The sequence below is a fragment of the Topomyia yanbarensis genome, chromosome 3 (assembly GCF_030247195.1).
Source record: "Topomyia yanbarensis strain Yona2022 chromosome 3, ASM3024719v1, whole genome shotgun sequence".
Taxonomy (NCBI): Eukaryota; Metazoa; Arthropoda; class Insecta; order Diptera; family Culicidae; genus Topomyia; species Topomyia yanbarensis.
Window position 1 is genome coordinate 121104103 of NC_080672.1, and position 18912 is coordinate 121123014.

General features: G+C 40.7%; 1 protein-coding gene across 4 annotated transcripts in view; it reads left to right on the top strand.

Annotated features, from left to right (window-relative positions):
• Nucleotides 1-9125: 9125 nt before the first annotated feature.
• The window catches only part of LOC131692276 (uncharacterized), a 110246-nt gene continuing 100459 nt past the window's right edge, over nt 9126-18912 (top strand). For all 4 annotated transcript variants that reach the window (XM_058979235.1, XM_058979236.1, XM_058979238.1 and 1 more), the window contains exons 1-2: nt 9126-10750; nt 10846-11086. In XM_058979235.1, coding sequence (XP_058835218.1) covers nt 9136-10750; nt 10846-11086 — 1856 coding nt within the window. In that variant the 5' untranslated portion in view covers nt 9126-9135. The remainder of the gene's footprint in view (nt 10751-10845; nt 11087-18912) is intronic.

Below are 18912 nucleotides of genomic sequence, written 5' to 3' on the forward strand. Positions count from 1 at the left end.
CACCTCACAATCACGATTGAACCAAATTCTGACGAAAATTGAAATTTCTTTTTTGATAGATGTACAATACTTATCTCCTCCAACTCAGGCGTGAATAATGTTTATTTACATTGCACGATTGGTCTGCTCAATAAGGTATTTTTGACTTCACACTATTCGTCACTTTCCCTATTCTCTTTGGTGTAAAGTGTCTGTAATAACAAACAACTAGGTTTTACATCAACCGACATAACCCCACAAAATGAATCGAATGAACTTCGTTTGACAATTCTCGGTGGTTTGTCTACATGGGAGTTACGTGAGTTCGAATATGACAGGTGAGCACCAGTTGCACTCGAACTCACGCAACTGACAAAGTAAACAAACCTCCGAGAATTGTTAAACATGAATTTCATTCATAACGAGCTCATTCGTGTCGTCATCTTGTAGAACTTAGTTGAGTAAATGACAGTAGCGGGCCACTAATTGTCAACGATCAGAAACACATAACAAAAACCTTTCAAATCTATATCTCACGCTGTTACTTTTTAGAAATTTTCTGTTATTTTAACTACTAACGAGACCAGATTTGTAACATAGCTTACCACGAAAATTGTATTCTGTTGTAATCTTGTTATTACATTCTGATATGTGAAAATTCACATATTTTTGTTTTTTTGGGAATTTATTTGATTGGGACTGGTGGTATCCAACGGGGAAAAACGATCGGAAATGGTGAGTGAAGCTAAGCAATCATGTGAAAAAAATTCACCACCCAGAGGCGAGACTCGAACCCGCAACCTTTGAGACTCCGGCCCAATGCACTAACCCTTATGCTATCCCTGGGTATGGTGACATCCCAGAAAGAACATATGATTATCCCACTGGCGACGGTGATCGTACCCTGCCTGCAAAGGCGAGGAATCACACACAACGGCAGCTGATCACCCCAACACATTTGATCTATTTAATTTCCCCGCTAGATACCAAGGCCCGGGTTTTTATAATCGTCTGATGTCTAATTTTTAGTTCATTACCCATCGTACTTCGGTGGGTGACAGAGCTAATGAAGACTGTCGATTTCTGGTCCCTTGCCCAGTGAACAGAGGTATGACGGGAGCGAACCCGCCCGTTCGAATTAAACTAATAATTCAATTTTTTTGGTCTTTTGGCTTAAGTGCCAATACCTTATTTAGGACTGGTGGTATCCAACGGGGAAAAACGATCGGAAATGGTGAGTGAAGCTAAGCAATCATGTGAAATCACCCTTATGCTATCCCTGGGATGTCACCATACCCAGGGATAGCATAAGGGTTAGTGCATTGGGCCGGAGTCTCAAAGGTTTCGGGTTCGAGTCTCGCCTCTGAGTGGTGAATTTTTTTCACATGATTGCTTAGCTTCACTCACCATTTCCGATCGTTTTTCCCCGTTGGATACCACCAGTCCTAAATAAGGTATTGGCACTTAAGCCAAAAGACCAAAAAAATTGAATTATTAGTTTAATTCGAACGGGCGGGTTCGCTCCCGTCATACCTCTGTTCACTGGGCAAGGGACCAGAAATCGACAGTCTTCATTAGCTCTGTCACCCACCGAAGTACGATGGGCAATGAACTAAAAATTAGACATCAGACGATTATAAAAACCCGGGCCTTGGTATCTAGCGGGGAAATTAAATAGATCAAATGTGTTGGGGTGATCAGCTGCCGTTGTGTGTGATTCCTCGCCTTTGCAGGCAGGGTACGATCACCGTCGCCAGTGGGATAATCATATGTTCTTTCTGGGATGTCACCATACCCAGGGATAGCATAAGGGTTAGTGCATTGGGCCGGAGTCTCAAAGGTTGCGGGTTCGAGTCTCGCCTCTGGGTGGTGAATTTTTTTCACATGATTGCTTAGCTTGACTCACCATTTCCGATCGTTTTTCCCCGTTGGATACCACCAGTCCTAAATAAGGTATTGGCACTTAAGCCAAAAGACCAAAAAAAAAAATTGAATTATTAGATTTATTTGATTGTTTACTTGTGGAGCAGAGAAAACCCCGCTAGAGTGAAGCTCATTTTTGCTTCTTCTCCAGTAAGCATAGAACTTTCTCATCTTTTCATTGCCAACAGTGAGTGAAAAATGGACATCGTTCATGTATAACAGGAATCGCAGGAAGTTGTTGAAGAAGTGCGATAAAGGTGTAGCACGACAAGCAGAGCATTGTTTTAAAACAATCGCTTGGATCGATTCTGGACCGACGGTGCAGTTAGTTTTCTACATGCAGTAATAACTGCATCATAAGTGATACGATGATGTTGAGCAGTAAGCAGCCCACATGGAACTCCAAGAACAGCAATAGAGGTTTGCGAAGAATTCAATTTATCACATGTAAAACACTACTGAATTGCTTACGAAATAAATCGCAAATATCTTTGGTGAACGTGTTGCAATAAGAACGTCACCTCCATGGTTTCTGCTACTGTGAGAACTTGATCGGTTTGACCCAAAAACATTGTAAAGCGGGCCAAATTTTTGGTGTGCTGCGAGTTTGTGTCAGAGATTTCTTGAGCTGTTATATTTGACTGCTTCTCAAGAGAAAAAAATAATTTGTGGCGGTGAGTGACATCGCTCTTTCTAAAATTTATCCTAAAGAATGCCTGAAGCGAATTTTAAGGGAACGCATCAGATTCCTGGAACCCTTTTCGTCACAGGATATGGTAATAGATCATATGGAGTCTACCCACAATTGGCACACTTTTCAGTAATACCAATGCAAGAGTTATCCGCAATTATCTTACCAAGCCTTATTGCTAAAATGGCATATTTTTTGTATTAAATGCAATGCGTAGATGCATGACGCACGATATGAACAGCCCAACAGGGAGACGATCCTTTTCGAAGAAGACGTGAATAAACATCCTGCCAAAGTTCCCCAATACGAGTTTAAGGAGACACACAATGACGTCCCGTCTAGTGATTGATCTTGCCCTTCAAAATCTTTGCTCAATGAAGTAATCGGTGACCACACCATCGATCTCAATTTTGTGAGTGGACACCTAGACACGGTCTTTATTCATAACAGATCTGTCGCCACTAACGTCATTTTCTTGTTTTAGACAGAATGTCACAATTGGGTGGCGTACTTGGCGTAGATGGTAAATCGATTACCTGATACGCAACTCGTCTGGGTTCGATTCCAAACCCCGCATATAGAGATTTTTCTAAACCGAAAAAAGAGACAAATGACTTTTCTATAATCGAAATAATAAACATTTCAAAATTCTCATCTTATCTGGGTGAAACTGCGAGATATCTGCCACGACTGATTATTTCTGAGTCAAATCTTTCGAAATCTTCAGAATAATTATCTTTGATCCGAAAGAAGATCATATTTGGTTCGTCCGAGTTCAATATGTATGATTTAAACGGGAAGTCGGAGGGCTACCAATTTTTTCAGAAGTTGGCACGAAGAATATGTAAAAACCTTTATTAGCAATAGATAGTAAAATCCTCGTTGTTTAACTTGCATTTGCAGAAATATGGGTTGACTAGTGATTTTATTCATGGATTTAGGAACATTATTCAGAGCCCGGTTAGACGAAGTGAACTGATTCATGGTTTATTATATCTTGATCATGATCTGATTTTCGTGGATGTGAATTAGTTCACAAAATAAACAGTCTGGATATTTTCAGGTGAACTGTTTAACAAAAATCGGAATATTCATGAAGCCTGTCAATCCTCGTAATTCATAGTTCCTAATATATTAGTCACGATTCAAAATCTGTGCAATAGTTTACAAAATCGCAACATATAATTAATGTACATGTGAACTGGATCATGATTCCAAGTATACCAGTCACAACCCACCGTTCGTGTTCGTGAAATAGTTCACAAAATCATTAAATATTATTCATGGATACGTAAACTGGTTAATGATTTCTAGTATATTAATCGCGACTGACCACGCATACCCATGAAAAGGTTCAAAATCATAAAATCTTAGTCGTGTATTCGTGAATTAGTTCATGATTCCTAGTACAGCTGACCATTCGTATTAGTGAAATAGTTCACAAACTCAAAAAAAATATAAAGTGTTCTAGTTTATGATTCTTAGTACGTGATCTATCTTGCGTGCTTGCGATATTTAGGAGATATTTCAAACCGTTTTCAATTTCATGCAACTCTGCACACCGTCATGAAATTTTCACGTGTCTCTTTAATAATAGTTCCCTATTAGCTAATCAAGTAGGAGGTCATAGATCTTTCGACCCGCATCCTCTCCACAAGAACACCGTAAGGAATAACCGAGAAGAAGATTCTCCAAGTATCAGGTGTACTCCGTACTGCGACGTGCATTTTACAATTAGCTCAGTAGGTGTGCGCGGTGATAGGTCATGCAGCCGTACCTCTTCATTATTATTTTTAACATTCATGGGAATCTTAGATCCAGTGCTGTCACTTTCAACAACAGGTGTAACAGGTTGTTCTGCGAAACGAAACTTTCGGGTTGGGATAACGTTTTGATATCAGTTCTGAATTGCGGAGGTTATGACACTAGAGATAGGCAACTTACGAAAGCCTAAGCTCCATTTCCTTTCTGGACTCACAAAAATTCTGTCGCATAGAACAAAATTAAAAGCTAACGATTGCGTCGATAGATCGGAGCAACGCCTTTTCGGCAACTTCGCTCATGACGGTAGGAATAAATACATTGTTTACTTTTTTCTCGAGACAATGCGCACGAGATGGAGAGGCTGTTAGTTGTCGTTCACTTTGCTCGATTGTAGGTCTGAGTCGTGCAGAAGCAGAAAGTTGACTGATTATCATAATTCAATGAAGTATACAATGACCACTAATTCTATGACTTGAAAGTCAGCACAAATCAATCAAAAAACATAATTCATCCGATGCTACGCAAAATACTGCAATTTCAAGGCGATCGCATACATCATTGACACACCGATTGCTTAACATATAATCATGCTATAATCGAATTATAATAATAATCATTGCAAAAAAAAATTACAAATTAAGTGAGTTACTGTGAATCTCCGGAGGCAAACAATTCATAAGCCAATTCGCAAAAAAGGCTTCTATAGGAACAAAGAATTCTGTATAAATGATATCAATTTGCGGGTTGGTTGTGAAGATAGTGCATTTCACTTCTATAACACTCCATTAACTTTTTCCTTGAAATTCTATTTCATTTTTCTGTTGCTGCCTAGTGGCTCTGAAAGATACAAACATATTGATATATTAAATAATGTTATTGATGGTGTTCGTAATCTCTTCGTACTTGCTTCGGATTTTTTAAAATTGCTTTCTAATGTCTTGCTACTGCCTGAATGCTCTGAAACAAGCAAAAACAAACTTAAAAAAAATAACTTGTTGATAATCGTAAACTCCAATTCACGAGAATTGTAAATTGCCTACATTTCACACAAAGTATGCTCCAACTGCCAGCAGCATAGCACGTCAGCTCGAGATCGTTTACATAAAGGAAAACAAACATTCTTCACCCCCGCGAGCTCTCCTATTTCGACGGTGAACAGTGAAATATTACCGGAAATAAGTAGCATTGCCGGTACGGTGGCTGTTGATAGCTCTGTCGGTTTCAATGACGGTCCAAGGCAACCTACAATGGTCATTTAATCTGAGTATTGAGACAGCTATTTGTCGTTCCGGTTGTAACTTAACTTTAGGAATAAGATCTTATTTCATTTGTTAGTTAAAAAAATTCGAACAAACTTCACTACTTTACACTCAAAAAAACCTCCCCGTAAGCAGAACCCACCCCAGTCGATTGACCCCTCGTGCGCTTCGCTTCTCGTCTTCAGCGATCAAAACTGTGCGATAGTGTCAGAAATTACAATAATAGGTTTTATTATTTAAATTTATACTCCTGACCCCTCCGCGGGCTGCTAGTTCCGAGCAGGCGGATTTCGGTAAACCACATTGCAGCAACAGACCTTCGGGAACCAAAAAGGCAAGCGACGACGCCATCTGCGACTAAGTGTAAAGGTGAACAACAAAAAACAAAACTGCAGATCGAACTACCCGATAAGCGGACTCCTTCACCCCGCAGGGAATATCTTAGGCGTGTGGTAGAACGTACCGTTGAAAATTCTATTTGTCTTTGAAGGTTCCTTCGAGGATCAGAGCATTTTTTTAATTCTTAGCGAAACATTAAGTAGTGGAAAAACAGCGAGTTGAGCATTACTGATCCGCGGTTGTATAATTATGGTACGCAGTATCGATGTCAACTCAGTGAACCATGTGACACATGTATGCGCGAGGACTCTTCCGTTGATGTGCCGAGAAAACATCTGCTCGCAAGCTCGCGTTTTCTAGCTCTATTTGTAAACTAGTTAAAACGAAAGGGTTGCACTTTCCCACAACAAATTGAATTATTTCATAATAATAGTAATTACGGGGGCTTCCAATTAAAATCTAATTATGACAAGCTCACGTGATTTCCCGTGATTAAGTTGTTCCACTTATAGGCCGGTAGCTAGTTAACGGGAAATGTACCCACCTTTAAAATCAGGAAGTAGACCGGAAGAGACGGACCTCGTTATAGGTAGTTACGAATCATGACATCCGTGGCTATTCACGCAACACTTGCATTACTGATTTAGTCGATAACAAAACGATTCTTGCATAGTTTAATACAGCTGGAACTGAACGAAAATATCGTACCATATTGATATTAAAAATTCATAGCTCATACGAACCGTATCCCACTTAAAAACCACCCCCTGAACAACGATTGTTTTTGCTGTTGCTCAAGGACATCGGTAGAATCATAAGACCCCGGCGAACACACCAGCTGACCGAGATCATTTGAATTTCAAATTCTCAGACTTCAGCAAGGCCGGTCGCCGCCACGGAGAACAATTAAACGGACGGAATATTATATGAGCAGCCGTTATAAATTTCGTCCTGGCGTCGCTCGACCGGCGAAACCGATGTGCTGAAAGGTCAACAATTGAAACAGGACGATTAGCATCGTCACTTGTCCGCTTCCTACGATTACACAACACGCTGACAGTTGGCACTCGAGGTCGTTGATAGCTCTTGCCCGAGCAGGGAAACAAATTTCTTTACTTTCTCAGGACGCAAGCTACTTGTACTGCTCACTATAATCGATAATAAACACTTGTTTATTCGAAACCGAACGACTTTTATGGCCGTCAATAAATAATCAATTTGGGTTTTTCTTCTACTCCTTTTGTTGGCCTTGTTCACCTCTTACGTGTACGCCTGCTGCTGCTGCACACGGCTAGTCAAGCAAATGGGCTCATCTTTTACGACGTATGGCCTTGTTCTTTTTCCGTCCTATTCCTTGACTTCACACTGCGGGCGCCCGTACGCTCGTGCCACCGCCTGCTAGTTGATAAACAAAACAGCTGAGAAAGAAAAACAGCGCCTCGTTCGCACACACATTTTTCACACTTTACAGGATAACCGAGAAAAGCCAAATGGAAAAAAAGGCAACCGATAAACGGAGACACCTGCTACGCTTGTCGAGCAAAGTCGCAAGCCAGCCGGTTAACGACTTGTCTCTGTTTTTACCACCAGACCAGCCTATCCTGCAGTTGAGTTTGTTTACTTTTACCGATGCACTTTGACAGCCCTCATGTTAATTCGGAAAGGAAGAAGATTGTAAAACTGCCAGTCATTTGTGTTTATTTGGCCTCGAAGAAGCCGGGACAAAGGAACAAGTGAAGTTGATCTGCAACTGCCGAACAGGCGTGAAAGTCAATTAATTAGAATCGATGCGTCTCAATCTGAGTTTCTTGTCGCCTGCTGTGAAGCCACCTGGCGTGCAGCATTGCCGCTACCAGTTTGTTTACGTTTTTAAAGCGCACTAAATATTGACGTTCGTTCGTCGTCACTTAACCTCACAAGCATCGGACACTTAACCTCGCATTTCCTTTTCATTCGTAATACATGGGGGCACGGAAATTTACATGCAAAACACTCCAGCACGTCATGCTGGCAGTTATTTGAATATAATGTAACAACCTCTAGCTCCCTGGCTGAGTGTGGAAAAACACCGGAAAGCGGATACGGTCCTGCTTCAGCCCAGTGAGTACCATAGGTTGCAACATTCCTCACCTCCCATATTCGAAACGAGCGAATCGACGCCTGACGTGAAAACTACTCGGCAAACGGTGTATGCTTCAACAGCTGACAAATGAGCACGATTGCGACGTATGTTGTTTACCACTTGAAGTAGTTTCCAAACGGCTTGAACTCCCCCACGATCCATCAAAAACCAGGTGCTCTTATTTACACGCACTCTTCTTCAAAGTCAACAAGGTCCACTTTACAAAACGCCTACTTCAATCGGACGAAAAAAACTATGAATACCCGAGTTCCAGCGTGCCTCTAATCACACCTTCAACCACAAACATTGTCCTAAAGTGCGACGACTTACAGCAATGCCTAAACCGCAAAACGACCGACAAAAGGCTCAAGCAAATTATACTACGGTATACCACGGTCTCAAGTCTGCGAATAATGAAAGCACACCTCCCGCACACCTTCCTTATTCGTTGCTGCTTGTCTCGAGGATAGCGATGTTGAACGGGAAACGGTTGCCCGTACACTTTGTGGTTGGAAATATTTCACTTCACCACATCATCGTTATCATCCTTCGCACTTCTCGTGCACTCAACCGTTGTTTTTCAGCGGTCGGCCTTCCCAACCTGACCCTTTTCTGTGAAACCTTCCGCAATCGTCCCTGTAGAGAGCAACATTTCTGAAGCCACTGAGAAGAATATTGTAGATGTAGATCACGTTTTGTTGATTTTCGCTGCCGTTCTTCCTCTCCATTCATCAAGTGACCGTGGGAGAAATTAGTGCTTGCCAGGAAAAGGCCAGCTCCAGGAAGGAAATCCTTCCGTTCGACTGCAGGTTTTCCAAAACCACGTACCACGCAAAAGTGCAGTCACACAAAATTATGAAGTGAACATCGACTACGTTTGTCGCATTTGTTTGTTATCTTGATCCAAGCAGCGGATAGAAACCGACCGGATGGAGCCTCATCAGGAGTTTCGAGTTTGCGTTTAATTAGTTTTAGCTCTTCCCTTTTTCGTTATGCGTCTCGGTTCATTTCAATGACACTAATAGCCCCTCCGTTCTTGTCATTACAGAATAATCAAGATGTTGAAGTGGACCGTTACAAAGCGCCCGGAAGGAGGTACAGCGGCCGCAATTCAACGACACCAGCAGCGTCTGAACGGTTCCATGGTACACGCTCGTAGATCACTGGGGGCCCTCAACGACCGGAATGTTCCCAGCGATGGAATCACAACGGCTAGTAAAATTCGAGCCCGACGGTCCCTAGGATCAACTATGCTACGTCATGCGCACGTGGACAAGGAAAACCAATGCGTCACTTCGACACCACACCACCTATCCGGAGGCAGATCTTCGCCGTCACCTTATTCGATGGCACTACGAGATGTCAGCAATATTACCCCCAATACGACACCTTGCCGCTTATCAACCACTCCGCAGAGCAGAAAACGAGCACTGCCTTCATCCCCGACAACAGCAATCACTTCAACTGCCAAGAAGGAAAACGCGATGCAGTACGCGTCAACTCTTCCGAGCTTCGATATCGAATACTCACCATGTGGAGTTAAAAACGTCCCCTTTCTCGCGCTGCGAGGCTTAGGCCTCGCTGATTCATACTTCGAGAACCCCGGTCGATACTTTCACGATGAGCAACCTCCAGCGGCGAAACGTGCCAAACCTTTCGCGACACCTGCTCCAGTTTTGGGAAAACCAGAGCCGGCTTTAACTCCCCTGTCATCCCGCCTGTCCGAGCTGCGGTTCAGCAAAATCAGTTTCAAACGACAGGCAAACATTAACAATAACAATAACCAAATCTACCACGACGAGGAACCATCACTGAACTCGTCCGAAATGGGTGATATTACTCTAGATAAGATGATCGATGCAATTCTGGAGAGTGCAAAGAAGGATAAAATTCCAAAGAGAAGCTCCAGCGTCAAATCCAAGCAAGCCAAGCTACCATCTCCTACTTATACTCCCGCCGATGACCCGGCATCGGATCTGTACAAGGACAACTTGATCGACCAACTTCCACCCAAGTTGATCGAACAGGCGGAGACCACCATTATCTTGGACGAAACTACACACATCAACGAGCGCGAGGTCAAGACACCCGAATCCGCGAAAGGTGCCAAATCCCTGCGACAATCACTCTCCCGGTTTGTTCTAGCAAGTCCTCTGGATGCGTGCAACCTAAGACGCCAGAAAGCAGTTCGTCGGAAAAACAAACTGGATGCCCTGGAGAAGGAACCATCCGAAAAGAGATCATGTCGCGTGGGGTTGTCCCTTCCAAACGGGATCCCCAGTCCGGAAACCCCTAAAACAGCCAGTTACAATCAATCGAAGCTAGAACATTTAGCTCAGATGCAAACCCCTACGATGACCACAATATCCTTTGAAGCGGATGGCCCAAATCCGAGATTCAATGCCGCTCTTACTACCATTGATGAAATGACACCCAGCATCCGTTCGATCGATCTTCAGGGAACTTCCACCCCGACCGGAATGGAAGCGATCTCTTTCGAGAAAACCCGCAAATGTTTGGCTTTCTCACCCACTCTGAGTGAGGATTCTCTGGAGAAGCGACGATCCGTTGCTTCGTCGACCACGTCACGCTGCTCACGTGTAACCACCATCGTAAAGGGCTCACTGGAACTGAACCTCCAGGTGGAGCCAGATAACAAACTAAACGTTCACGGTGAGTGGTGGATGGTATGACGTCGTCATTTGGGTTTTAGTCTGTAGGAGTGAGGGAAGAATGGAAATATAAAATAAATATTTTTTTCATTTCAGTCATTCGCTGTAAAGATCTGCAACGGCCAAACGGAAGTACGATAAACGCATACGTCAAGGTCGCTCTTACAAATCCGACGAATCTGACTGCCGATCAGGGCTTCCAAAGGACAGCAGTTCATCGAAACTCTAGCAAACCGGTGTTCGACCATCGATTTGTGTTCGTAATTGAACCAACGCTGGAAGTGGAAGAAACCCGCCGGATTCAACTAGCAGTGTGGCACCGCGATAGAGAATGCAAGTAAGTACCGTCCGTAACCATCGGTAGACCCCTCGAGTTGTAAACATTGTGGAGCGCAAGCAACAGTTTCTTGATAAACAGCCGGACAACGTGCTCGCTCGGCTGGAGTGAGTTCCTTTGGCGAAGGAAAGCCGAAGTTCTGTCGTGCCAATGCGCATGTCCTTCGCTGGGCTGGCTTTTGAGTACCCAGCGAAACAGATTTTCTTCTCAATCGTGTCGCAGTTCTGCTCACGGAAGGTCCCGTTTTTCGCCTTTCAAAATCCAGTCCAAAGTAACAGAGGACAAAATTTTCTTTTCTTTTGTGTGCTGAAAAGTGTCCATTGATTTGAATGTTTTAGCTATTTTGTAAGTAGTTAGTGCATAGATAGCTGTTCTAGTGTAGCGTGGTGGGAAATTTGTGGCCAGTAACGGATTTTTCTGTCCAGGAAATAGCCTCTAGAAGCTGCATCGGAGGTTTTTCCCTGCTCAGTGGAGTGTGCGTGTCTTCATTCAATTCAGCCATTTTGAAACGGAGTTAGTCCTCGAGCAACGAAAATTTGCCTGGTTGGGTATTCGGTGCAACGGGATTACGATAGTAAAAGTAGCAATTTGCAGTGATCGAAAGGATATCCACTGGCAGCTGTTCCGAGTGGATAACTGGTGAATACTTAGCCTTGTTGGTGCGGAGCTAAACGTGAAAAATCAATCACCAAAGGATAGCTTTTTGCGAGTGCTGTTGCTGCTGTGCGCTGGTACGCTTTATATAACCGGGTTCGGGGAAACGGAAGAAGTAGGCTGTGAGTGTGGGCGGGAGTGTTGGATGGCCCTGGAAAAGTGAAGAACCAACAACAACAACGACGACGACTACGACGACGACAACGGAGACGGCGACAAGGTTTTCGGAGTACTCTACAGCAATAGAAAAAAAATCTTACGAATGAAGTGAGTTGGTGTGTGTGAGTGTCCAATCAATCTGGTACCAGCTAATTGCTTCAGGTCCCATTAATCATTACGCCATATATTAGGATGTGAAGAGGTGTGAAATCCCACAATCCCAAGTGTGCTGCGGTTCGCCATTGCGGCACGGTTGTGAATAATAATAATAATCTCCCGAGGATTACAGTGACCGGCTGTCGGGATTGCCGATGAATAGCGGTGGATTACCGGAGGGATAACTCTCGTGTCTAGTCGAGGAAAAAAAAGTAATTCTTTTCTTTGATTTCCGGTAGTTTTGTACTTTTTCCCGTTTGATGCTGACCCAGTGGGGGTGGTGTCTGATTTGCTGACTGTATAGAGAGGCGTTTGTTGATGTAGTCAAATTCGGATATCGATGCGTGTATTTTAGAGAATCTTAGAACAGGATAAAAAACTAAACATGTTTCTATCGCATTAAAACCTCGATTGGAAAAATGCACATGTTGATTTTTTTCTTACTGGGATTGGGAAATAATATTTGTATATACACATGCCTTCGGATGGGCATAAAATGTATAAATTGAGGCGCCAGCGTAGTGATTTTTTTCTTCAAGTTATGCATATTTAAACCCGGGTTAAAGTAGATTATAAATGCTATACATTGATTATCGCAATAATGAAAGCGGTATAACTAGTCACAAAAAAAACAATTATAAACTTTTATTGCTGTGTCAATATTTGGTTATTTTGACGTTTAAATTTGGAGGAATAAAAATCGTATTGATTATTGCTATTGAAAATGGAAATTTTGGAAATAAAAATTTGCTTCACCATTCTTAAAAAAAATTGTTGCATAATATTTTGCATCGCAAAGATGAGCGCAGTCGAAACTTTTTTTGATATGGGTTTAGAGGTGTTTTTGAAAACGAAAGCTTATTTCAGTTTACCTGATTTATTTCATCCAGACAGAAAGCATAAAAGTCAATGAATAACACAAATAAACAGTAGACATTCATATCCCGTATAAACGGAAAGGATAAACAAGATGTGCTACGCATTAGGGTTACAGCTGAAAGTTATACAAAGAAAGCGAAATCTCGCAACCTAAGCAAACAAAAGTCATTGCAGTACCAATCTATCTGTCAATTCCTTCAACATTTCCAGGCAGCCCTAAAGAGCCTCCAGTTTCCAAACTAAAGCCGTTTGATGTCAACTGCATCCAATCAAAAGCTGGTTCTAGATTGGTCCAACAGCAAGGACAACTGCAATCTTTAATAAACTGTTTAGACACAGAAAACAAATTTTCGCAAACCTGTGTGTAAAGGAACTCTAAGGTACTCTTCGCTCCGAAACTGTCATTTTTGTGTGGATTATGTAAACATTCAAGCAAATCCATTCGGGCAATTACGGGGAAGATTTAAGGGAGCCTTAGTCTCCTATAGAGTTTTATTAACCCTCTATAGAATTTTACGATGCATACGTTGGAGCAATGAATACAGAATATTACATATCTATAACTGAGCAATGATTAGGAACTATGTAAATTTGTAGGTTTATTTCTACTTATATTCATTTGCCGTTTTGAGAATTCCAATAACTAGATAATTTCTTCCGCGGATTTACAGTATATTGTACTTAATTTGTAATAAAAGTGTTGTTTCCATATTTCTATATTATCTGCTTTTGGCAAAACATCAGGGTTGTCAAACAGAATCATTATTACAAAATCATGTCATGACATTTCATGTTTTGGTAGTATTCCAGTACAAAGTCCAACCAATGATTTGATTTAAAATCAATTTATGATGGGAAACAGAGTGTGGAAAACAGAACACATTTTAATTATTTACATGTAAAATATTTTAATTATTCCAACTTTTATTATCATTTCAGAAACACTCTGTTTTTTACACGTTTATACGTTGATTTTTGAAATAACTCGGATTTTCCATTCATCTCTTTTTTGTGCAAAGATAAGTCCTTTCAAATTCGAATGACTTGGAAGATGTTTTAAAAAAATGGAAGACTGATCATAACTAGAAAAACTCTCGAGAACTGCGGAGAGAAAAACAGCATTTTTGGCAACGTATGCCCCGGCATTGTATGGTAACACGTCCAATGTAATAAGGATAGGCAATGTTCGATTGGATTCGTTTTTTGACAACTAAACGCGAATCCAATAGATCCGAAATGGAGTCTCCGCAGTTCTCTTTCTTGAGTTTTTCTTATCATAACGACTCCTTAAAGTCCGCACCTTAACAATAATGGTATTGATCGATGTTGAAATCTAAAATGACAACTTCTGGTTTAATAAAATTCTGCGTATTCTACTGGTTATTTTCGGAATAAGATTAACAAATTTCAGTTTAGTAAAATTAATTTACTCTTCAAGATTATTCCGGAATCACTCATATTTTACATAATGCCGCCATAGAACATCGATTTTGTTGGCAACTTTCCGTACATTGAAGACAAAGGTAAACGTAAGTCGGTGGCAAAACATGAAAATTAGTCATGCACATGATGAGAGTGAATGTTATATAGTTTGCTTCGCATTAATGAATTAGGATAGAAAATTAGATTCTTTACAACCAACAAGGGCAAGATTCTTCATATTTCCATTCGATCATGACCTTATGAGCCTTCTCAACTATAGTTTTCCGTGTTAAGTTTGTAACTGATTCGCTCTAGAATACCGATCCGTCGTTCAATTTTCATATCTTTCGTTTCCTTTAGCCGAAAATAGCCAACAAAATTGATGCAACGTTGATATTGTAACGGTTTTTAATTATTTTTTCTAGCCCTTAAGTGGCGAATATTGGATTTGGAAGTGGCTTCAGTCATCGATATCTGTCATCTACCCATCAGCTCCATACCGAAAATACTCATATAGTTATGGTTTCAGATAATTTTGCTAAACCGAAAGTCGCCGCCATCTTGGATTTCAAAACGACAGTCCGTTCAGAAAATGCACATATTGATTGACTTGTACGGGATTTTAAGAGAGTGATCTAGGACTCCAAAATACTGTCAAACGTGGATCTACTCGTCAAGCTTATTTCGGTACTGATCATAATTAATCGTCAATGCCAGTCGTTAATAATTAATTTCTGTATCATCTACTTACCAACCATTTCCAACTGGGCCCCATATTGATGTAAATCGTGGTTTCTTTGGTTTCAAATCACACGTCGATCACACGGGTCTAAATAATACAGAAGTCGTTCCTGCGACAGGCTGGGAAAATAATAATACGTTCGAAATTTTCATGGCGAACATTGATGGATGTGTTGCAGAAGGTGAAATATTTCTTCTGTTGCTCATTAAGCCTAGACGACGATATAACAAAGAAATTACTTCCAAAATGGAGAAACTGTTTTTCAGTATATGTCAACCTCGGCTCTGCTCGTATGTAGAATAATTCGGTCGATGATTATGATAGTATTAGTACCGAGTCAAACCAACCAGAATCCTGGCGAATTTCTGCCCAAATTCAGGCTGGAATCTGCACCCAAAACAAAAACCTCTTGCAATAATTGTAAGCGACAATCACTTGCAAATAATGTTCGCATCGCTTGCAATTTTGCAGTTAAAGCCGCTTGCAATGTTTGCAAGCATATAAAACACTTCATCTCTTGCTATATTTACATACGTTTCTTCAACACACTGTCACAGGATTGCAACCACATTCACGTGCCAATGCCGGTTTGTATGGCAACGCACGCCGAGTTTTTATTTACCGTCTGCTTTTTATTCTTTTCTCACCAACATCCTCAAACGCAATATTGTGGCTTATTCATTACACACGAGGCAGCATCGAATTCCGGATGTGCTGATTGTACGAGTATTTACGCTCAACTTTTATGTGTAAGAATAGATCAGTGCCTATAGTCTGTGCTATGATACTCAATGGCCTGAGTTCAAATCTGGGTGCGTGCATTACTTTTTTCATTAATCGTGAATTCATCCAAATGTTTATATATGACTTTTATCCACTTATAATTATCTGATAGCATAGTTGGATGGATAAGGTATTGATTAGTGATCTGTTCGTGCAGTGTTCGTTTTTCAATACCAGCTGTCTTTTTTATCTAACGCATATTGGTCACCAATACACATACATCGCTAATACATAGCAAAACTCGTTTTTTCTGTTTCTTGCATTACATGCAAGGAAGCTTCTTGCAATTTTTGCACATTACCAGAACGCTTGCAATTTTCGCACGCATTTATTGCAATAATGTAAGCGAATCTTACCGGGTACGTTTTGGGTGTGTCCTAGTATTGGCAGAAACCTGTCGGAATTATGGATTTTGGCTGGGTAGGTTGGATAGTGAAAGAAAATTTTTAAACAGTTTCCGAACCCGGCCTAGTTGCCAGATCCGGCGTAGTTCCCGATCCAGACCAGTTCTCGGATCCGGACCAGCTCCCCACTTCAGATCACCCGGATCCAGAGCAGTACCCAGATCCCGACCAGTTCATGGATCTGGACCAGTACCCGGATCCGGATCAGTGTCCGGATCTAGTCCACCCTTTTCCCCTTACCATGTCCGGACCAGAACCAGGCCCAGGCAGGGTTGCCAAAAATACAGAATAATCTGTATTTATACAGATTTTTCAGCCATTTTCAGACCAAGAATCTGTATGTACAGATATACAGATTTTTCCGTGTATGTACAGATACACAGATTTTTGAGAAGTGATGTTACAAATACTGTTTTTAGACATATTTTTTCAGTTTCAGTAATGCTTCCTCTCTGTCTCTCTCAGCTTAGCCCACTATATTAAAATATATCTTCACTTTTAAGATTGGTCGCTCACTCTGAAGACAAAAGTTTGTAATACACTCAGGTTAGCACCCAGCAAACGTCTGGCTGAAGTCTACTTCCAGAAACGTTAACGGCCAATTTCTTCAAATGAATGAAACGGTTTTCGGAAAATTGGTCACCAGCAACCTGAAAACTGGTTTTCATCCAGTGAAGAAATTGGCCGTAATTGTAATGCTCTGTGTCTTTGTTAATTCTCAATTTTTCCGAGAATTCGACAGCTGCATTGGTCGACTTAATGTATATAACATTATATATCAACAAAAGTCATTAAATGAAGAAGAAAATTATTTTACAATTGCGCACATTGCTAAAGTTCAAGTTTCTGGATGTAAAATATCAGAACGACTTGTAGTGTTTTTTATAAAAATGTAAACAGGTCCTTGCTTGACTGATTTAAACCACAAGAATTAATATCTTCGATAGATTATCCAGCAAAAGGTTAAACGACTCAACAGATTCGATACAGATATCGACACAGATTTTGCGAAGAGTAAATACAGATGAAAAGATTTTTTAGGACAAAAATACAGATTTAATTTTGGCAACCCTGGGCCCAGGCTTGATGCTTAGATCCAGACAAGTGTTTGGATCCGGATCCTCGGTTCGGATACGTGGATCCAAACCATAGGTTTTGCTTCCTGTACATGACGGGAATCACTGTTCATGATTTGTGCAATCGCTACCTTGTTGTTAACGTCCGTGATAGAAAAAAATTCAATTTAACACCGGCCGAAATACCCCATCTGACTGTGCTTTGAAGCTAGCCGAGTGTGAGCCGATCTTCAAATACGGGCTGTGTCGTGTAGAGAAAATCGAAACTCGTCTTTCTCCGGATTGTGTTCACTTCGCTTGAAGCGCAATACAATGAAAATCCGACGCGTTAATATTTATTGAATAAGAATTGATGAAACATGAGTGCGACACAGAAAAGTTTTGAATGTGTTGGTATTACCGTTTGAGGAATTTTTTGTTGGGACCGTTGGGACCGTCTTGCTATTAGAGCATTTTTTTTCTTTTGCCGTAAAGGTATTACGGTCGAGTTTTGGGTGTTGATTTAAAAAGATATAAACAAATAAATAAATAAATAAATAAATAAAAATATGTAAATAAATAAAAAGTATTTAAACCAATAAATAAATAAATGAGTAAATAAGCAAAGGAACTTTCCATGACAAATGAAGATGCAAGCCGCGAAGAGGAAAGTTTATAACTCAATAGCACGATTTTAGTGCGTTGTCCGCCTTTATTCGATAATATGAATCGTACATCAGATTTATTTCAAGTTTTTTTTAAATAATTAGAGCAAAAACAAATATCGACCGAATATGCTATTAAGCATGACCAAACACTGAATCTGTTTCCGGATGTGTTTAGCGCGCTAACTCACGGTTCGATAGTTTGAAGAGATTACGGCGGAAAATTTTTCGTGATCAGAATCCGGCAAAAATATGTGCCTGAAACCCTGATCAAATTCGCGAGGTATACTTTATTAGTTATTTTTGTCTAGCGGGTTGGCAACAACGAGTTTTGCATAAACTTCGAGTGACTTTTAATTTGTTTGCAACTTTGGAACAAAAAAGTTGGTCTACTCTCCAGTATTTTGATTTGCATTAATGTCTTCCTAGTGAGCGTCTCGAGGAGTCTCACAAAAAATGAAATAATTGATTGTGAATATGAATTTCGCTGCATTGTTTTTTATAAGTGCGTGAAGCAAATAGAAGGTTTACAGTCGTATGTAAATCTTTTAATTGCAATCCTAATACTCCCCACGTATTATCTCTTGAATCCGGCCTGTTTGTTTGCAACTCTCACTATTTTTCCAGTAAACGGAAAGTTAAGGCAGAAACAGTTGTTTTAATTTGATGCCTATATTGCTTCAAACGTCTGTTTGTTGCTACAAAACCTTGATGGAAATTTGAAAAATTCTTATGATTGTTTTTTTCTATTTGTCAAATATTTAGCACAGCTCTTAAATCTAGTCTCCGCGCATCTCTATAGAAGCATACATTTTGGCAATGGCAGAACATGTCACTGTGGGGTATATGATGTGAAAAATCTAATGCGAAGCAAACTATATAACAATAATAATCATTAGATGATTTT